Source organism: Gobio gobio, assembly GCF_949357685.1.
Source record: "Gobio gobio genome assembly, chromosome: 1".
In the NCBI taxonomy this organism is placed as follows: domain Eukaryota; kingdom Metazoa; phylum Chordata; class Actinopteri; order Cypriniformes; family Gobionidae; genus Gobio; species Gobio gobio.
In genome coordinates this window covers 54813752-54836517 of record NC_137097.1, presented here as the reverse complement: position 1 = coordinate 54836517, position 22766 = coordinate 54813752, and the positions used below count along the sequence as shown (strand labels likewise).

At 43.2% G+C, this 22766-nt stretch overlaps 1 protein-coding gene across 16 annotated transcripts in view; it reads left to right on the top strand.

The window, feature by feature from the left end:
* Nucleotides 1-22766, top strand: part of ighd (immunoglobulin heavy constant delta) — a 784237-nt gene that overhangs the window by 42472 nt on the left and 718999 nt on the right. Inside the window, exons 1-2 of one of the 16 annotated variants that reach the window (XM_079830398.1) lie at nt 10081-10158; nt 10271-10574. The exons of 13 other annotated variants lie outside the window; for them this stretch is intronic. Coding sequence is in view for 1 of the 3 variants with exons in the window: in XM_079830370.1 (XP_079686496.1) it covers nt 12140-12185; nt 12294-12597 (350 nt within the window). In the remaining 2 variants the exon portion in view is untranslated. Of the gene's footprint in view, nt 1-10080; nt 10159-10270; nt 10575-12104; nt 12186-12293; nt 12604-22766 lie in introns of those variants that run through there. 2 more of the 16 variants (XM_079830370.1, XM_079830397.1) reach the window with 2 other exon arrangements.

Here is a 22766-nt window from a genome sequence, read left to right as displayed (position 1 = left end):
CTGGCAGTAATATCCTGTAAGTTTAGTCTACTTTTGTGTGTGATACATCATTTTGTTGCTAAAATAATTTGAACTGTCTTTAAACTTCAGGCTATTTTACTAACTGGTGTTATTTCATTTGATACAGGTGTTCATTCATATGAGCTCACTCAGCCTGCGTCTCTGACTGTCCGTCCTGATGCCACTCTAACTATCGACTGTAAAGTCTCTTATTCAGTTACTAGCTATCATACAGCCTGGATTCGTCAGCCTGAAGGAAAAGCTCTGGAATGGATTGGAGTGATCTGGTATGATGGGAGCTTAGCCTATAAGGATTCACTGAAAAGCAAGTTCAGCATCACCAGAGACACGTCCAGTAACACAATAACACTGCAAGGAAAGAATATGCAAGCTCAAGACACAGCTGTGTATTATTGTGCCAGAGAATCACAGTGACAGACGCCAACAGCCTCCCTGTACAAAAACAACATCTTACAAATTAAGAGTGTTTCTGATGGTTTTCCGCAACAGATTTTCTCAGGAACACATAAGGTTTTCAAAGTCATAATGACATTATATACATTAATTTAGCAAAAATCCTATTAAAATACAAGCCTAATGATACATTTGAGTAAATGCATTATCAGCAAATATTTGCTCCAAAGAAATTGTGCTTTTGCAGCACTTAAATCTGATATTTGCTTCAAGTTCTTTACGATTACATGTTAGATATGAAGTGGCAAATAACCTTTGATTTAAGGCAGTAGCAAAAAAAAAAAGAAAAAAGAAAGTGTCATGAGGACAACTGGTATGAATGTATGCAGATTGGTTTGCATATTACACTTATTGAAAATGTCAAAGTCATTTGCAAAACTAGTGAACATTTAAAAAAAAAAATATTCTGAACTTTTGAACACTCATTCAGGTTTGTCCATTTAAATTGCAGCGTTCTTTTAAATATCCCACAAATGTAGAAGGGATTTTGTATAGTGACTCAACAGTGCCATAGTATCACAGGTGTGTGCAGGCAGGAAGACAGGTTATTTCCCAAACATAGTTTAATTATAAATACTCCAAAGACAGGCAATAACACAACTTAGCATAATGGTGACGGGACAAGCTGCGTCCGAAACCTGGAAAATGCTGCCTTCAGAGGACACATTTCAAGACAGGAAGGCATCAAGTCACGTCCGAATCTAATGTTAGCTTCACTTCCTGTCTCCTGAGATACCTTCATCTGATCGATTTTTGAAGGCAGCATATTTGTATCCTTCGCTGCCTTTGATATCCCACAATCCTGTGCGTTCCATTCTGTGACAGTTGAGCTGGGAAAAAAGATGGCGTCCGAAAGTTGCATTTGCTGGTCAGTTTGTGTGTAAATGTATGTTTTTTTACCAACATTTTCCACTTCTGATGTAATTTCTAGTGAGAAATTAATAGTAATTAAATATGTGTTTAGTTCTCACCAAAGCTCTCTCTATTTTGCTGTAGATCATTGAACGGTTACACTGCCTTGTCTGTCCAAAATTAGTTTTGTGTGGTGCCTTCATGCACAAACGCTGCCTTTCAAGCCCATGTCTGCCTTCTTATCATCTTTTAATTATTTTATTAACTGTTTTAGTTTCCTTTGTTCATTGTTGTTTTATCTATATATCATCATTTTATTCTTTTTAGATCTCTTTACAACTGTATATTTCTATTTCTTATGCATCTGTCACCATTTTATTTGTATCTTTTAAATTCTCTTTACAACTGTTATCCTTGTTTTTATTTTTAATTCTTACACATGGTAATCTTATTTCTTATGTGCATTGTGTATGAAATATGCTATAATTAATAATAATAATAATAATAATAATAATTTGTTATATTTATATAGCGCTTTTCTAGGCACTCAAAGCGCTTTACATGGAAGGGAGGAATCTCCTCAACCACCACCAATGTGCAGAATCCACCTGGATGATGCGACGGCAGCCATATTGCGCCAGAACGCTCACCACACACCAGCTTATGGTGGAGAGGAGACAGAGTGAAGAAGCCAATCATATATATATATATATATATATATATATATATATATATATATATATATATATATATATATATATATATATATATATATATATATTGGGATGATTAGGAGGCCATGATGGACAGATGCCAAAGGGCAAATTTGGCCAGGATGCCGGGATTACACCCCTACTCTTTATCGAAGGACATCCTGTCATTTTTAATGACCACAGAGAGTCAGGACCTCGGTTTAACGTCTCATCCGAAGGATGGATTAACAATACAACTATATATAACTATAACTATACAAGTAAACTTGCCTTGCCTTGCCTTGCCTTGATAAGGCAGCGAGGCAACGAGTCAGCTGCCTCGGTTTTCGGACGCAGCCAAGGAGTGTAGGAGAAGGAACAACTTCAATGGTGAACACAAATGAGAAATGATTAAACAGACACAGCAGAACTAAATGAACTCATAATGACTGTACCAGGGAGACAGACAGGAAACTGAACAAAGAAACATGTGATATGAAAACAAACTGAAAGTCCATGAACAAAACGAAACAGAATAGACACATAGATCTTAATATAGCGTCATATTTTAAAGCTCCACCCAAATGTAAATTACATAATGTACAGTATTTCTACCAGCAGTATTCAGTCACATTGTAGCAGTTGGTCTTCCTGCATAATTTGAAATGGCAGAAATTCCATTCTTATTTTTTCTCCTGTTGTGCTTTACTATGTATCTCTATTTCTTGTTATATTACTAATGAATTCTGCCTCCAGAATTTATTAATGGGTGTACTGTGTATGATACTGTGGACAGATCACATGTGGACAAGTGGCTGTACAAACATGTCAGGGAGAAAAATGGAGAGAGAGGGGGGAAATACATAAGCTATATGAGCTTTATAATAATATAAACTATTTAAATTATTGTTGAACTGTATGCCCTGAATAATCTTGACTGAATATAACAACAGATTTTAACAATAATTAATTTATTATACATTAAATGTGTGTTCTATACTGTTCATATCACAGACAATATTAAAATATAATTTCCTAATACCACAGTACGCACATCATTACTGCCAACATTGTGAAAGAAATGTAAATAAAAGAGAAAAGAAGCCCATAATGCAAAATCATATATAAAAAATATGTAGATACTAATTTTGTGGGTTGCGTATGCAGAACTGTATGCAAATTTTCCTCTTTCTCATATTTATTTGAGTGTTAAGATGAAAAGAAGCAGCTTGCTCTCTCACTTCTCAAACCATGGTCTCCTCGTCTCTCTGGTTGTTTCTGCTGCTAGCAGCTGTCTCTCGTAAGTCTTCATAGTTTCTATAATCCTTAGAAAAAAAATGACTTGTGGTTACACAAAATGTTTCCATGTTTCTTAACATGTCAGGCCATATTTATTTCCCCAGGTGTCCAGTGTGTTGAACTGACCCAGACTGATTCTATGGTCTTAAGGCCTGGTCAGGTTTTGACACTGTCCTGTAAGTTCCCTTTCGAAAGGCAACTCGCGCTGCGTCAGCTGACGCTACGGGGAACGCCTCCAGCGTGACAGGTGTCTGAACTACTATCGAATCACGGCAATCCTATTGACCGGCGACAGCCTATGATGTCATCAAGGTGCGACTAGGAAGTATATAAGGGCACCTTGCCAACATGACACTGCTTCTTTGTCTTCAGGGACTGTTTTGTCTGAATGCTTCGAGTTAAGGTAAATCCAAATTCGTGTATTTTTGCCGGGGATCAAGAGCATGCTCATTCAGCTCTTATGGAGCTGTTTGTTTGTGTATGTGAGCGTTTGTCAATCCGAGATCGCTCCGTTCTCGTCTGATTTTCTTCCTGAGGGAAGAGGGTTTGGCATCCGAGACTGATGATGCGGTCCCGCTCATGCCGAGGCTGAGCGCGGACGCGTGTCACGGGTTTCATGGATAGAGCTCGCTGAGGCGGCTGATGAGACTTATTTGCAAGTGCTCTAGGGATGGCGGAAGGGAGATTAATCTTTTCGGCCATCCCGACTGTGTATGCTGAGCCTTTGAATGAATATAAAACAACGCTGCAGGCGGGCTGCGGCTGCCATGTTGGTGCGTAGAGGTGAAATAACCCATGTTCAGCTTGTTCACTGACATCGATGGAGGGTAAGAGAATATGGGTATGTGTCATCGGTGGACGAGGACACTGAGAGCTCCAACCCTGCCATTTAAGTCTTCAAAATGATGTTTTGCAAATCTATTGGCAGGGCATACACAGCAGCAGGTCAGCCCAGTGCTACTTCTCTCACCATGGCGGTGTTGCAAAGATGCGCACCAGGCAGATCTGCTGAGGATCTCAATCAGGGGTTGTTTTCGGATGTGGTGGTGGTGCACCAGCCGGAGACTGGGTCTGAGGACTAGCATCGCTGAAGTGCATTCGGCAGCGTCTGAGGACCTGCATACCATTGAGATCCAGGTCCCTGGCAGGCGGGAGGCGTCACGGTCCAAGGACCGAAGACGGGGCCCAAGGGCCAGCATCGCCTCTCTGGCACCCCCTCAGTCGAGGGTGGGGCGCACAGAGGCGGACTCCCGGGGGAAGTAGGAATTCTATATCACAATCGCAGTAAAAAAAAAAAGAAAAAAAAAAAGGCGTTGATGATGGGTCTCCTTATCGAAGTAAGAATTGCATTGACCCTCACTCCTCTACTTCATCTCCTCCCCAGGCGCTTCTTACATCCGGCCTGGGGTGGGCCCGTGATGATTATATTCTAGGCCCGCCAGGCTGGTCTGTGAGAGCGCCCCCTCAAGATGGTGGTCGTATACTAGCTTGATGGCTGGTTCTTCAAGGTTTGAAGCGCCCGAGGAGCGAGTGGAGAGTCCCCCTCGAGAAGGATGAAACATTTCTTACTATGTTTTTCAGGACCCTCTTTCGCTCTCCTAAGAGGGTTTGGGGGATTATGGAACATCGCTGGACATCGCAGGGCCTGCAGCTCCCTGTGAGTAAGCTAAGAACGATCTTCTTTGCAACAGTATATGTTTGTGCATAATACTATACTTTAGCTAGTAGAGATCTACTGCCTCTCCGTGTTATCTCTCTCACTTATGTGAGTGTTTGTATTTGCCACTCTTGCTCGCGGGCTTGTGGCGTGCGGGGGCGAGTTGTTTGTTTTCCTAACTTTAAGTATAAAGTAGCATTACGACCGGGTTAAGCACTAATGCGTGAGCTGTAGTGAGATCTGTGCCCAGCCCTGTTGGGCTTTGAGATGGGTTTCGGGGCCCCGTTGTTTTATGTGAGGGGTGATAATATTTCTTTCCCGAGCCCTGGGTAGATCTAGTACAGGTTTGGCACCGAACCACTTGGCCTAGGCTTTGCTAAGGATGGGGGGCGTTTCCTTTAAAAGCAGGTATTGTCGCCCCGGGCCTGTCTTTTAAGTATAAGAACAGTGCTTGGTTTTCTGCATCCTTGATTCAGCCTCCTCTTATTACAGAGTAGTCCGGCCAAGGCCCATCCCCTTCTCTGCGTTCTGGGGTTATATAGTAATGCAGTGTAGGTGTTGCAGCAGGGATAGCGACTTTGCCAGTGGTCGTGGGGCGGGGTTGAGGGTCTTTCGCTGGCGTGCGATTAAGACTTTAGTTTTGCTGTACCCCGCCTTCCAGAGCTTGTGTGGCCGCCACCTTCTGGCGGCCCCCGGCCTCATCCTGGAGGATGGCACGGCCGGTGGGTTGCATATTTGTATTATGTTTTTCACCCTTTGCTCTATGTCCTCTGCTCCACCTTCTTTAGGGCTCGGGTTGAGCTGAACAGCGCAACCTTCTGCATGGCGGTTTGGTCGGATGCTCCCCCTGAGGCCCGAGCATTGCCAATAGCTGACGCCCTCGCACGAACGGCGGGCCGCTGTATGAAAAAAGTGAGGCGGCAGCCCCGAAGCAGGTGACGTAAGTTGTACTCCCCTCACTTTAGAGGGTTTTTAGGCATTTGTTTGCTGAGTGCACTGCTATTGGCAATGTGATTAGGTTCATGTCTGTAGGCACTGCCTGTGAGACTGCGCCGTCGCAGAGGCCCTCTAGCCTCTGGGATGGAGCCAGCTCCAGGTGCGGGCATATGAAGGCCAGCTGGTTGTGAATAGCCAGCTTGGGCAGTCTGGGCAGCGGACTCCAGGACAAGAGTCTCGACGTCGTGGCCCGTAGGTGTGCCCCGGAGGATTTTTTCCATCGACGTCAACTTCAGCAGAAACCTCGTCAACTAGTAGGCCCTCTTTGGCCTCCTTGGGGATGAGTCCCCAGGTGATAACTGGATGTCCAGTTCTTCGTCAGCACTAGACAGCTACCGTCAGCCCGGGTGCAGCAGCCAGCCTTCTATCCGCGGCAGGGTTCATAGAACCTGCAGACCTCCTATTTGGAGGTAGACCCTGCCAGGCCTCCCTGAGGGGTAGGCTCCTGTTTTTGGGTTACCCTGGCTCAGATGGTAGGCCCCATCAGGCCTCCATGAGAGCCTGCTGTGAGTAGCAGGCCTTGCCCGGTCTCCCCCGAGGGGGTATTCCTGGGCATTAGTCCCTCGACAGCTGGCACGAGCTGCTAGTAGGTGGTAGGCGTTACCAAGCCTCCCTAAGGGCCTGCTGTGGGGTAAGCAGGCTCACTGGACCTCCTCTGAGGGGGTGGTCCCGGGCTCCAGTCACTGGATGGCTAGCACGAGCTGCTAGTAGGTAGTAGGCCTCACCCGGCCTCCCTGAGGGCGAGTTCCCGGTTCCCAGTCTCTGTGGCGGGGAGCGTGGAGTGCTAGCAGGTAGTAGGCCTCACTAGGCCTCCCTGGAGGCTAGCACGTTCTGCTATCAGGTGGTAGGCGGCGGGCCTCCCTGAGATCGTTCCCCGGTCCCCAGTTCCGGTACCACATGGTAGCATGGGTTGCTAACAGGTAGCAAGCTGCACGGGGCTTCCCTGTGTGATTCGCCATTGGGTATTAGGCTTCAACCGGGCCTCCCCTGAGGGCACGTTCCTGGTCTTCAGTCACTGGACACCTAGCAGAAGATTGCTGTCAGGTAGTAGGCGTCCCCAGGCCTCCCTGAAAACTCGTTTCTGGGTGGTAGGCCCCTACTAGGCCTCCCTGAGGGGGTTCCGGTTCCAGTCACTGTGACACACTAGCATGGACCGTTAACAGGTCTTCCTACCAGGTGGTAGGCCTCACTAGGCCTCCCTGTCAGAGCGAGTCCCATCTTCCAGCTACCTCGAGGGCCAGCTCGACTGCTATTGGGTAGTAGGCCTCATTAGGCCTCCCTGAGGGCGAGCTCCGGTGTTTGGACACGCGAGCAGTCAGCACAGGTTACCAGGTGGATGCCCCTTCTGGTCTCCCTGGGGAACAAGTTCCCTAGGAGGGAACACATAACTGGCTTTACGCTGACAGCTGGTGGTCACCTGCTATCAGGCGCCGGTTTCTAGCCGGTAGCACCTGAAGGCGGTGTTCATAACCTAGCATGACGAGATGACGCTGCTACTATGCGGTCACTACAGGAAGGGACTCTCATAGATCGCCTACAGCATGGTTACCTACCAAGCAGGCTTGGGAGCTCCTCTCAAGTGAGAGTCTTTTGTGAGCTTATAGCCGCTTGGCACTGATCCGTCGGTTGTAGGCCCCTCGAGGCCTCCCAGCTAGGATCAGCCTGTAGGCCTGTTCGGCCTCCTGAGCACATTTTAAAATAAGTGCTTGGTAGATCCTAGGATCGAGCAGGCTAAAACTCCCCTCGCTAGCAAGGGTTAGAAAGCACTTCGCTGAGCGCTGCTCTCCAGGATAACCCGTCTCTGAGGTCCGGCTGGTGGAGGACACTGCCTTTTTGCAGTACGCTAGGAGGATGTCTCTCCGGAGGCAAGTACCAGAGGCTCTGTACTTAAACAGACAGGGATTGGCCGAATTGACGTGTCCCACATAGAGGTCGCTAGGTCAGGCCTCCCTGGTGGCATTCGTTGAATTCTTCCCGAATAGTGACTGGCACGGGTTCCCTCGGGTCCCCTTGCCATGTTCCCTTAAAGGAACCCCTTCTGTCGAATGGGCTGGTTCCAGGGCTGGTTCCAGGCCTTTGAGCGGCCAGGGTAGGACTTCATATGGTATGCGAAGGTTCCTTCTCAGGTTTATAGCTTGGGCTTTGACCGTAGGGAGCGCTGTCACTGACAGCCTAATGTGACCAGAGGGGGAGTGGTTCAGGCATTTCAGTTGAATTTGCTTGTCCTGACAGTTGTCACTGCCAGTGGGCATGCACTCCTTTCGGCATGGTGGCGTTGGTATATCGTTCCCCGTAGCGTCAGCTGACGCAGCGCGAGTTCCCTTTCAAAAGGGAACGTCTCTGGTTACGTATGTAACCTATGTTCCCTGAGAACAGGGAACGAGACGCTGCGTCGCTTTGCCATGCCTCAGGGCGTGCCTGCCAAACAATCCCGTCAGACGAAAAGCGGTGTCATGTTGGCAAGGTGCCCTTATATACTTCCTGGTCGTACCTTGATGACATCATAGGCTGTCGCCGGTCAATAGGATTGCCGTGATTCGATAGTAGTTCAGACACCTGTCACGCTGGAGGCGTTCCCCGTAGTGTCAGCTGACGCAGCGTCTCGTTCCCTGTTCTCAGGGAACATAGGTTACATACGTAACCAGAGACGGTCTCTGGATATTCAGTGACTGACAGCAGCTACTGCACTGGCTTCATATGGCAGGCTGCAGGAAAAGCTCTGGAATGGGCTGGAATGATATGTGGTGATGGTCACACATATTACAGTGATAAACTGAAAAGTAGATTTCAAGTTACCAGAGACTCTTCCAGCAGCACAGTGACTCTACAAGGAAAGAATATGCAGACTGAGGACACATGTACTTTGAGCTTTATTTCAAGGATGTTTTGTTTAGGTTTTTCATTTTTGAGAAGCAATATGAAAATGTTTATTTTCTTTGCAACTTAATTATTTTGCTTGCAAAATATTTTATCCACAAACGTAAAACTATGAAAGTTACCTCCAATTTTTCTCACTTTCAAGAAGATGTTAAGATCTAAATCCTTATCTACCTCCTCTAACAAAAAGGCTACTAAAACTTTGAATGTATGCTCACTATTATATCCCAATACTTTTGGAAATTTATATATATAGTTGCAAGAAAAAGTATGTGAACTGCTTGCAGAATCTGTGAAAATGTGAATAATTTTAACAAATTAAGAGAGATTATACAAAATGCATGTTGTTTTTTATTTAGTACTGTAAAATATTTTACATCAAATATGTTTACATACAGCCAACAAGACAAAAAATTGCTGAATTTATTAGAATGCCCCCATTCAAAAGATTATGAACCATTGATTCTTAATGAGTTGTTTCCTGAATGATCCCAACTGTGTTTTTGTTTTGTAATGTTGTTCATGAGTACCTTGTTTGTCGTGAGCAGTTAAACTGACCAATGTTCTTCAGAAAAATCCTCCAGGTCCTGCAAACTCTTCCGTTTTCCAGCGTCTTTTCCAGCAGTGACTGTATGAATTTGAGATTCATCTTTTCACACTGAGGACAATTGAGGGACTCAAACACAACTATAACACTCTAAAAAATGCTGGGTTAAAAACAACCCAAGTTGGGTTGAAAATGGTCTAACCCAGCGATTGGGTTGTTTTAAGCAAACATTTAATCAAACTGCTGGGTTAAAACGACCCATTCACTGGGTAAAAACAACCCAATTGCTGGGTTAAAACAAAAAAAGGGTTCAAATGTTCACTGATGCTGCAGAAGGGCACACGATGCATTAAGAGTTGGGGGGGTGGGGGTGGGTGGGTGAAAAACTTTTGAACAGGAGGAAGATGTCTAAATTGTTCTTATTTTGTTTAAATATCAATTTCTTTTCCTTTAGTCATGCCCTTCGGAAGCAATAGAAGCAACTGCAGATCCCCGGCTCTTAATGCATAATGTTTTCATGTCATAAAAATCTCTAATGAAAGTAATAAAGGAAATAAACCGTAATATACATATATTCTTTTAGCATGTAGAGTTGGTCAGTAACTCTGGGTGTTTATGTAAATCATCAGTTGCATATTTAAACAGCAGGCATGAGTCAGTTTATACATTCCTCTGATCACTAGAGGGAGGAAAGAATCGCTTCAGATCATTCAAACACACCATGATCTCTTCATCTTTAGTGTTGCTTCTGGCAGTAATATCCTGTAAGTTTAGTCTACTTTTGTGTGTGATACATTATTTTGTTGCTAAAAATCTGGTTAACTGTCTTTAATCTTCATGCTATTTTACTAAATGGTATTATTTCATTTGATACAGGTGTTCATTCATATGAACTCACTCAGCCTGCGTCTCTGACTGTCCGTCCTGATGCCACTCTAACTATCGACTGTAAAGTCTCTTATTCAGTTACTAGCTATGTTACAGGCTGGATTCGACAGCCTGCAGGAAAAGCTCTGGAATGGATTGGAGTGATCTGGAGTAATGGAGACTTATACTACAAGGATTCACTGAAAAGCAAGTTCAGCATCACCAGAGACACGTCCAGTAACACAATAACACTGCAAGGAACGAATATGCAAGCTCAAGACACAGCTGTGTATTATTGTGCCAAATATACACAGTGACAGACGCCAACAGCCTCCCTGTACAAAAACATCATCATATTCACATCAGGGTATTTAACATTTTGTCCTCAAAGGTTCACAACCAATATTCATAAAATTCATCATTCACAGCTGATATTCATTTGATGACATAAGAAAGCAACAATTGTCTAAAAAATAAAACACATAATAATTTTATTTTAAACAACATTATTTGTTTAAATAGAAAGTCAATATGTCTGGCCATGACTGTAAAATCTAGTCTGTCAGTAAAGCAAAAACAATAACAACAAAAAAACTAAAAACAAACGGTGATCCTGTGAGCTTCACTGATGGTTTATTTAAACTCTAAAACACCAAATTAAGGTCTTAACATATAGCTACTAAACCAATCTAATTATGCTTTACAATGTAAAAAAAAACCTACAATAATTTAACATTTAGGCAAAATTTTGTCATAAATTTCATAAATACAAATACGATTTTGCTTACTTTTTACAGGCCCACTATACTTTTCATTATTCCACACTTACCTTTTTGTATATTTTTGTGTATATGTTCTTGTGTGTATATATAATAATAATAATAATAATTATAATAATTACAATAATTATTATTATTACAACAAATTTCTGTTTTTCATACACATAGGTAAAAATAAGCAGTGGCAATTCAATTCAGTTTTTCAGTTCAGTTCACATTTATTTGTGTAGCGCTTTTCACAATGCATTTAGTTTCAAAGCAGCTTTACAGAAAATGCATACTATTTAGAGTGATCTGATCTGTTATCAGAGGTGACTGTGTCCAAGTTATGGATTTCAGAAATGTATACATATACAACTTACACAGTTAGCTAACAATGTATTAATAAACATTGTAATAATTTAAGGCAGAAACAGTGAGCTCATTGAAGTAAAGAATGCATGTTAACAAAAGATTAGGATATATAGAAGAATAAATAGCATTGGTGCATGTTTTCCCGAGCTGTGAGTTGGAGGAGTTGGAGTCGTCTCTTCACAGGTGTTGGTCATCTGAATTCTTCGTAAGAGGGTGGATCCAGACTGGAGCGGATGGACATCCCTTAAATATCCTGTACTACCAGAAGCCCAGAGATCTTAAAGAGTGTGATGGATTGTAGGGCTATAGAAGATCAGTTAAATACACAGGAGCTAAACCATTTAAGGCCTTATAGGTCAGTAGCAATACTAATTGATACTGAACTTATTACTAGGTAACCAGTGCAGAGAAGATAAAATTGGCCTAGAATGAACTCTAGCAGCTGCATTTCGGACTAATTGTTTATTGAGCATGCAGGACAGCATGAACAAACTTTTCTGCATCAGAGACAGATAGCATGTTCCATATAGCTTAGCGATGTTTCTGAGGTGGAAGAATGCTGTTTTTGTAACATATGAAATATGATTTTCGAAAGACAAGTTGCTGTGTAATATAACACCCAGGTTTTTTACTGTTTGCAGACTGAAGGAGGAGTTCATGCAAAACTGTGATGCATATTTTCTATAAATTGCATTGTTGGAGTGTGTGTGTTCATTGACTGTATGTAGAGGTGAATCGATCAGCAATGGCAACAATAATCAGTTCACTCCTGTTATTCCTATTTTTACATGGTACATATTCAATTTTTGTATTAAATAATAATAATTTATGAATGCTTATATAATTTTAACAAGTTTTACATATTCCATATTTTCATTTTTTCTCTCTCTCTCCCACAGATATTCATTGTCAGACCTTCACTCAGTCTCAGGCGGAGGTAAAAAGGCCTGGTGAATCTTTTCGGCTGGTCTGTACCGCCTCTGGATATGCATTCAGCAGCTACTGGGCAGCTGTGGTGAGACAGGGTCACGGTAAAGGACTGGAATGGGTTGCAACTATCAGCACATCCAGTTCTTATATCTACTATTCCCAGTCAGTCCAGGGAAGGTTCACTGTGTCAAGAAGTGACTCCAGCAGTCAACTGTACCTACAGATGAACAGCCTCAAGACTGAAGACACTGCTGTGTATTACTGTGCTAGAGAGTCACTGTGAATGAGTTCAGGGTCAAAGCAATACAAAAACCACTTCCTTTTCTGTTGACTTCACTTATGATCAAAATACTGTTGTATTTCCAAGTGGTGGCGCTCTTGTCACGCAGTCTTATTTGACTGTTTTGAGCATCACTCACTAAACTTTTGTTTTCTTTGCTTTCTTTTTATTTATAGATTTTAGTTGTTGTTGTTGTAAAATCCACACATATTGCATTGATCAAAGCTGATAATTTACAGATAATTTACAAAATAAATAAATACAGACCAAAGTATATAAAAACAAATTAAAAACACACATTTATTTATTTATTTTACAAACAGAAACAGAAGCACATATTTTGTGGTTAAGCTATGATTTAATGTATTAAGAATATATAATGTACTTCATACATTATTCAAACATTATTTTATGAAACTCCAGGAGTGTGATGAACGTATTGGTAAAATAATTTTCCTGTGGGCTATATAAAAATATATATATATATATATGTAAAAAAGTATATATACATTTTTTTTTTTTAAGAAAATATTTTTTAAATATATTTTTTTAAATTGCATTTTACCAATACTTTCATCAGATACCTGACAGACAAGTTTAGATCTTAACAAAACTTTAAACAAACAAACAAACAAACAAACAAACAAACAAACAAACAAACAAACAAACAGTCAATGATGTTAAAACAAAATTCTTAAATGTTGCATTTTTTCTTCATCTGTTTATGTGGTCACAGATCTTGACATCTTTTGTGGAAAGCAATAATTATCTACCAAATTAATGACCAGCCGCAATATATTGGACATCCAAAGAGCTGTATGCAAATTCACTACTTGCTCTCCGTACAAAAGAGGAGTATCTGCTTTGTGGATCAGTATGAGTAATAAAGCTGCATTCACTTCAAATCATGATCCTCTCCTCAGCTCTACTCCTGCTGGCAGCAGCTGCATCCTGTGAGCTTCACTGATGGTTTATTTCAACTAAGGGAATGCAATAAGCTTCATAACTGTCAACAGAAGTTTTGAGTCATAATTAATAACACATTCTATCATAGTTGTTTTCAGGTAGTGTTTACTGTGTTGAGTTCACTCAACCTCTATCTTTGGTTGTGAAACCTCAAGAATCATTTTCCATCTCCTGCAGGATTTCAGAATCAAGCTACTGCATTAACTGGATACGTCAAACCACTGGAAAAGCACTGGAATGGCTGGGATATCTTTGCGTTGGTGGTAGCACTGGTAGACTCAGTAAAAAACAAGATCAGTTTCACCCAGGACACGTCCAAAAACACAGTGTTTCTACAGGGAAAGAATTTTTAGACTGAAGACACCAACACAGTCTCACTCCCACTCGTCACATATTGACGCTTGGTCAGGACCCCTCGTCGTCACTTTTTTACGTACAGGGTACCCCTTGAAAGGCATTTTTCGACGTTAAGGGTACTGCAGTGATTCCAATGAGACACCTTTGGCGTCATAAACAGACGTGTTGGGCATGTGAATGTTATCATGATGTAACTATTTATTGGGTTATAATTTTTCCATTATGACATGTTGGAGTATGATTCTCAATTTAATCAGCCAGCATTATTTTATTTACATTTATTGATTTGTATTTACGCTATTCAGACACGTTTGAAAGTAGCCCAACCCCGCCCCTTAACCTACCCATTTGCGTTATATGATATAAAACACAGAATATAACAGACAACATGCACACTTTATTGAAAAATGTCAAGTATTCCAACTGTTCCGAGGCCAAACGATTGATTTGTGTGAAGAAAAGACCCAAAAGCGATCTGCGTTTCCCTCCGCACCCCGGCGTCATAGTGACGACGCTACAGGCACGGCCATACCCCTCGGCGTCAGTCTACAGACGAACTGGGAACTCCATTGCTTTCAATGGGAAACCGTCTAAGGTTACGTATGTAACCTCTGTTCCCTGAGAACAGGGAACGAGCGCTGCGTCTAGCTGACGCTATGGGGAACGCCCTCGGCGTGACTGGTGTCTGAAGCTACTATCGAATCACGGCAAAGTCTTTGACCGACGTCAGCCCATGACGTCATCAACGTGCGACCCGGAAGTATAAAAGGGCGCCGTGCCAACACATACACATCTTCTCGTCTGAAGGGACTGTATGGCAGATAGGCCCTGAAGCATGGCAACGCGACGCAGCGCTCGTTCCCTGTTCTCAGGGAACAGAGGTTACATACGTAACCTTAGACGTTCCCTTTCGAAAGGGAACTCTCGCTGCGTCTAGCTGACGCTATGGGGAACGATATACCAACGCCGCCATGCTGAGGGGAGTGTCTGCCCATTGGCAGTGACAACTGTCAACTCAAGTAATTCATAGAAAAACCTGAGCGATTCCCCCTCAGGTCCTGGGCTGACAGTGACAGCACTCCCTACGGTCATAGCCCAAGCTATACAACTAAACGGAACCCTAACGCACTGCGTGGAGTTCCATCTAGACAGCTTGAAGGCCCGGGACCACTACTTCCAAAGAAGGGGTCCCTTCAAGGGAATGTGGCTAGGGGACCCGAAGGAACCCCAGCCAGTCACTACTCGGGAAATGTTCTCCCAAGTGCCACCAGGGAGGCCTGACCTGGTGCCCTAAGTGTTATGGACACTTCGGTTTAGCCAACCCTGTCTGTTCAAACAGAGCCTCTGGATGGTGCCCAAGGGGCGTCCAAGCTAAGGGACTGAAACACAGGCAGTCTTACTTAGCCCGGAACTCAGAGACGGGTTATCCAAGAGAGCAACACTCAGCGTAGTGCTTTTCAACCCTTGCTATCGAGGGGAGTCTGCCTGCTCAAATCAAGGATCTACCAGGTGCTTGTGTTTCAAAGCAGTAGGGAGGCCGAAAGGGCCTTAATGACTGATCTAACAGGGAGGCCTCATGAGAGGCCTACGACCGTCTGACCAGGCTCAGGCGGCTGAGCACTCATAGACGACCCTCATAGAGGGGAGCAGCTGAGCCTGCCTGGCGAGTAACCTCCAGCTGTAAGCCCAACTACCACAATTTCTCACAGAGAACTGGTAATCAAAGTGCCTAGCTCAGGAACTTCAACTTCAAGGAGGCCCTATGGGCCTACTACTTGATAGCGGGTATTCCAGGGAGGCCTATAGAGGCCTACTACCTAACCGCAAGCCATGCTGGAAACCCAAGCATCCAGGCTCGGGACTCCGTCCTCAGGGAGGCCTTAGTGAGGCCTACAACCTGACAGCAATACCGCCTGCTGAGGTTACCCTTGTTTTCTCAAGGAGGCCTATGGAGGCCTACTACTTGACAGTCAAGCTACGCAGGCTAGTCGGGCATCATGTTTAAGGAACCCGTCCTCAAGGGAGGCCTATTTAAGGCCTACTACCTGATAACCAGCCTTTAGGGAGGCCTGGAGAGGCCTACTACCTGATTGCAATACGTGCTAAATGACTGGGTCCCAGGAACACCTCAGGGAGGCCTGATGGGGCCTACTACCTCGTTCGAGTGACCACCATCTGGGACTCGACAGTCAAGCTACGCAGGCTTTTCGAGCATCCTGATTAAGGAACTCGCCCTCAAGGGAGGCCTATTAAGGCCTACTACCTGATAACCAGCCTTCAGGGAGGCCTGGAGAGGCCTGCTACCTGTTTGCAATGCGTGCTAACTGTATCAAATGACTGGATCCCAGGAACGCCTTAGGGAGGCCTGATGGGGCCTACTACCTCGTTCGAGTGACCACAACCTGGGAGCTCACCCTCAGGGAGGCCTATTGAGGCCTACTAGTCGACAGTCAAGCTACGCAGGCTATCCGAGCATCCTGATTAAGGAACTCGCTCTCAAGGGAGGCCTATTGAGGCCTACTACCAGATAATCAGCCTTTAGGGAGGCCTGGAGAGGCCTGCTACCTGTTTGTAATTTGTGCTTAACTGTTTTAGATGACTGGATCCCAGGAACACCTTAGGGAGGCCTGATGGGGCCTACTACCTTAGAATTTAACAGCAGGTCTTCAGGGAGGCCTGATGAGGCCTACAACCTGCCTCTGGGAGTGACCACAATCTGGGAGCTCACCCTCAGAAAGGCCTAGTAAGGTCTTAGAGTTAACAGCAGGCCTTCAGGGAGGCCTGATGAGGCCTACAACCTGCCTCTGGTAGTGATCACAACCTGAGAGCTCACCCTCAGGGAGGCCTAATAAGGCCTTACAACTAACAGCGGGCCTTCAGGGAGGCCTGATGAGGCCTACAACCTGATAGCCGCCAGGCTAGCTGTCCCGATGCGCACATCGGTACATACCTCCAGTGAGGCCTGGTTGAGGCCTTCCAACTGAAAACGCGCCTTGTTCAAGAGGCCTACTGAGGCCTACAATTGACAGCCGACCTTCAGGAGAGCGTTTTTGCCCCTCTTTAACCTGATAGCCAGCTAGGCTAGCAGTACCTTGATGCCTCAGCATTGGCACCTGCCTTACTAGAGCCTCCGATCTAAGTGGTACATATTACCAACGGTGGCGGTGCCTCAGCAACGCGCCTCCTTCATCCACATCCCAACTGACGCCTCAGCGTTCAGTCGTTGATGAATACCCAACTCTATACAGGAAACCTGGGGTCTGTAAGAAATACATATTTTTAGTGTAATACACAAAAATGACCACTCTCACCTGCGGCATGCTGAGCGAAGACTCATTGTGCGGTTCTCACCACCATGTTCTACCGCCCTTGAATGCCTGAAAGGGGCGTTCTCACTGAGCAGGTCCGGGCGGGCCGTCAGAACATAGTTCTACTCATCATGGGCCCGCCTCAGGCCTGATGTAAGAAGTGCCTGGGTAAAAAATCATTAAAAGACATTAAAAAGGAAAAAGGAGAGGGCTAGGATGTAACCGCCCTCAAGGGAAGTGATCCATCACCAACGCCGAGAGCGTTGGTCCTGGATCACCTCCCTCAGATCCTTTTTCCCCCCGGGAATCCCATCTCCTCTGTGCCCTCCTCCACGGAGGGGGGGGGCACGAGAGGAGACGCTAGCTCTCTGGTCCTGCCTACGGTCCTCAGACCGTGAAGGACCAGGTCCCGCCTGCCTGGGTGGGGGCGCGGATCTCAGCGGTATGCATGTCTTAAATGCCGCTGAACGCGCCTTCGCCTCCCTGAACTTTCCAACCCCGCCTCAACGGAGGTGCCGAAAAGTTCAGTCGGCGAAACCGGCGAATCGAGGAGAAAGCCTTTCTCTTTCTCCCCGATATCAGCCAGGCTCAGCCACAGATGCCTCTCCGTGACCACCATAGCCGCCATAGAGCGGCCGATGGCAGCAGCAGTCTGCTTGGTGGCCCGGAGAGCAAGATCTGTGGTGCGGCGCAGCTCAGCAACCGCCTCAGGGGACAGCCCGGCCCCCTGGTCGAGATCCTCCAGCAGGTCCGCCTGGTACGCCTGAAACACCGCCATGGTGTGAAAAGCAGCACCAGCCTGACCCGCTGCCGTGTATGCCCCTGCCATTAAAGCACAGTTTGAGCTCTCAGTGTTGATGCCCACGAAATGCGAGAAAAGTCTGCAAACTTTCCTCGCCAGTCGGTAGCCTCAACACATATCCATATTCCCCTATCCCCTCGACATCAGCGAAGTTAAACGCTGATGCTGATGAATATTGGGTCGAATATGGATTCTTCCATGCCCTCTCGATCTCTGTAAGAAGATCAAGAAGGAATGGAAGGCTCATCTGAGCTGATGGTTTATGGCCAAGGAGAAAACGATTGTGCAATCTACCACGAGCGATCTCTCCTCTAACGCGCCAACATGGCAGCCACAGCCTGCCTGCAGTACGTTCCATAACATTCATCAGCTCAGCATACACGGTCAGGGTGGCTGAGAGGATTCATACCACTCTCACCAGCCATCCTTAAGAGCACTTGCTGTTTAGTCGTTAACCGCCAGATCGTCGCGACGATCGGCGAGCTGCATCTGAGAACCCATGATGTATGCCAACGCTCAGCCTCAGCTTGAACGGGACAGCATCATCCAGTCCCAGATGCCAAACTTTCTTCCCTCAGGAAAAAAGCCAGACTAGAATGGAGCGATCTCAGATTGAAAACCGCTCACACTCACACACAAACAACTTCAAATGAACTTGACTGTGCATGCTCTTGATCCCAGGCAGTAAATACACACTCGTGTGTATTAATAATTGAATTTGTTTTACCTTAACTCGTATAGCAGTTCAAACAGACAGTCCCTGAAGACGAGAAAGATGTGTATGTGTTGGCACGGCGCCCTTTTATACTTCCGGGTCGCACGTTGATGACGTCATGGGCTGACGTCGGTCAAAGACTTTGCCGTGATTCGATAGTAGCTTCAGACACCAGTCACGCCGAGGGCGTTCCCCATAGCGTCAGCTAGACGCAGCGAGAGTTCCCTTTCGAAAGGGAACTTTGCCGGTATTCTATCGGTATGAAATCTCGCTGAAGAAGTCTCATTCAGAATACATCGCGATGTTTGGCATCAGTGCACGTGGGCCACATGTTGGTGAGTAGCCATGAATATTTGATATAAAGTATTTTCTGTCGTTATTGATCAGATTATGTTCAGTCACTGCATTATATCTTTCATTTCCACTCAGGCTTCGCTTTTCTTTGCTTTCTAAATCAACACACCTTGCTAATAGGGCGATTAAACACTGTCACGTGACGTGCTATATACCTTTTTAACAGTTATTCATATTTAATAATAACAACTAGTGTAGTTTCAACGTGGCATTTGTAGTAGAAGCACAATAAAATCAACCTTAGTTCTAATGTGATGTTTGTTGTAAATAGACAGTATCCACAACACTTACCATGCGTTTTAATGCCTTTTAATGTAAAATCCAAATATTGTGATGTAAATAGTACTTTGTCCTGTATATAATGTATCTGTTATATATTATGACTTTTTCTCTTTTTTTTTTTTTTACCTGAAACGACCAAAAAGGCCTTTCGGACTCGGTCAGCCCATTCTTGTTCATGGAAAAGTAATGGAGAAGACCGAAAGCAGCAACAGCAAATATTTGCAATGGTAAGTATGTGTTGGTTTGAACTCTTTATCAAGCATTTGTTGTTTCTTAAACATATTCTTACAAACCCCATGGCTCAATCAGTGAGAACATGTTCTCAAAGTCTTAATAATTCACAAGATTTAACAAGCTGTCATTCATATGATACTCGTACATATTTGTACAAATACTCATACATAATCCTGCAGCTTTTACTCCGACTCCTGCCATTGGCTACAGCCTCAATTCCTGTACATATTTATCATGATTTTTGTAAATCAGTTGCGCCACTTCTTGGAAAGCAGTCCCAGAAAGAAAAGTTTATATTAGGTCCAATGTATTCTTTAAAATGATTACAAATTGGGCCATTGGGGAGGTCTCTTCACACCTCATGACCTACCTCTGTTTGCAAGAGCGGAAATGCTCACATAACATCAGATATTCAATTATTTTGTCATCAGTTGCACTGCTGATAACGTCCTGTTTGCATGTAAATAATTTACGTGATCAAAAGATTAAGTGAATAATCAACATTTTTAAACAAATTCATATGTGCTACTAAAAATATACTTTTAATAATGGAAATGCACACCTATCAGTGAACTTGTTTCATAAATGTATTTAACATTTAATTATGCAACACTTTTTAAAGAAAGAAACAGTTATGTATGAAATCACAACTTGCATGCAATGTAATGAAATTTCCTTTCTTTCTGTTTTGCAGGATTACTTGCAGATTACTTTTATGAGCCAACCCTCACAAGAGCTACTAGTTAGTCGTAGCGAATCTTGCCGTAATCAGGTAAATAATATTTTTAGTATATCAGTATTTACTCATGAAATGCTCCCCTGAATTGTATGTAAATTCATTTTATTGTAACTGTCTTAATGCATATGTTTCAAAAACAATAGTAATTGCACATAGAGTAAGTGAGACTTTCTTGTTTTACAGCAGAGAAGAAAGACCAGACCCTTATATCGAAGCAAGCTAATCGAATAAGTCCTTTGTTTAGGGTGAGGAAGGAACATGGCCATCTTGTGCCAAAAGACGACAGAAAAGTGCGCAAGTCCATTGGTATGTCTTGTATTGATGTATTGTTTTGCTTTAATATGTAGTACAGAATTTGATGTTGATCTCTCAAAGAACAGCTGTGATCATTCTTTCTATACTCTGATAAAATACACACCATTATTCATGTCTAAATCTTTTTATAACTCCTAAAATGAGCAAATTAGGTTCTGTATCTTGGATTTATCTAAAATGGCAAATATTTGTTTCCCTTTTTGATACAATTATTATTAAAATGATTGCCTTTTAGCATAAAGGCTGGTACACTTTTGGCCTTCAATTCTTAAAAATGGCACCGTCTGTTTGTCTTAGATAAAAGCAGACATGTATTGAAGGGTTAAAAAAAGCATTTAGTTGGTATAAACTCCAGGTATTTCTTTATTGTTTTGTAGACCATGGGTGGTTCTGTGTAGCTTTGGAAGATAATGAGTTGTGGCATATATTAGGAATCAAATAGTAAATGTTCTTTGAATTATGTGAAATATCTGGTTAGTTTTTTGGCTTGAAACAAGGCTTTATACTCCACAGACTAAAACACATTGCATTTGTGTTTTAAGATGGATAGCAAGAGAAGGCACACACTTCAGAAGATTCTACAGGAAAAGACTAATGTGCAGCCAAGGAGGAATACAAGAGGCAAAAACTCCAGTCTCTGAGAACTATGCATGGCCATGGGTGCTTCATAAGCATGGTAAGTCTTGTGCCTCTGTACCTATTGTATTGCCGTATTTTAACAATTTTACATTGTGCAGGCTATCACAAGTGATGCTCTTGAAACAAGTGACAGAAGAGTATGTTGTCTTAAAAGAAATCTAGCATCACTGGCAAAGGCTAAGAAGAGACCATGCCTTTCTAAAATATATTTTTAAAGATCTGCTGTTTAAAAGGTTGCTGTTGATATGGGTAAAATATTTTTTGTCAGTACTTGGCTAATATAATGTGCTGCAATATTATATACATTGTAATAACATGCTTTGTAAATTGAAATTAGGAATGGGCAAATCTGGGCCTTTTGAAATGGAGAGTTTACCTCCAAGACTAATCGAGCATGTCTGGAATTTGTAACTAAAGTCTTCAGGTTTACTTATAGATAATTATAGGCAGGTGGGTTTGAGGTTGGAGCTAAATCTGCAGGACAATGGATGCTGAGGCCCAGAGTAGCCAACCACTGCTTAAATCATGCAGAACATATGCTAACCTGACTACATTAAACTTAATTTGAATTGTGTTTTTTCTTTTACTTTTAGACCAGGACTGGAGAATACCTGACAATGGGATGTTACAACTTCTTCCTCTGGTTGAGAAAAGGCTACACCACATCAGTGACCACATCATCTGTTTATCAGTTATACACTGTAGGGTACAAGTGGGCAAACTGTTTAGAAGAAGAAGAACAGGATAGAACATGAACATGATAGAGGGAAGAGCAAGAAACCAGTCTAGCTGTGATAATGAATCATTATTTTTCAACACAATATCAAATCTGTTTTCTGTATCATAGTTGACTGGATGGGATTCTGTGGCACTCATTTGGCTTCAGCAGCTGTGAATGGATTAATATGATGTTAATGTATTTTTGAAGACCCATTTTTTTTTATCTTGAATCTAATTTTTCTTTATGCTACTTTATCAACTGTATACTGTATCCTCCAATAAAGAGTTGAGTGATAAAGTATGGTGAATATTGTGTATGGTGTTTTTAAAGTAAATACACATTTTATGAGTTGATTTAGGTTATCAAAGTAATTAACAATATTATTTTACTTGAAACATAAACATTTTTCATCTGGTTATATTATATTTGGTACAACAATGCACCAAAAAGTTGTATTTGCATGCTGTGACAATACGCCAGTTTTCAGTGAAATAAAGGGAAGGATTTCAAACACTTCAAGCTTAACTGACGATGATCCATGTTGATAAATCTGGTACATTTACTACTGCAATAAAAATTAAAGCATGCACATTACCGATGTCAGGTACGTGAAAATACATACAATTTTGGCAATGTCTCTTTTGTTATTTTACTTAATGGTGCATTGTCCTATATTTAACAATAATAGTGAAGTGTAAATCTAAATAGTTTTTGTTTACACTGGAAACTG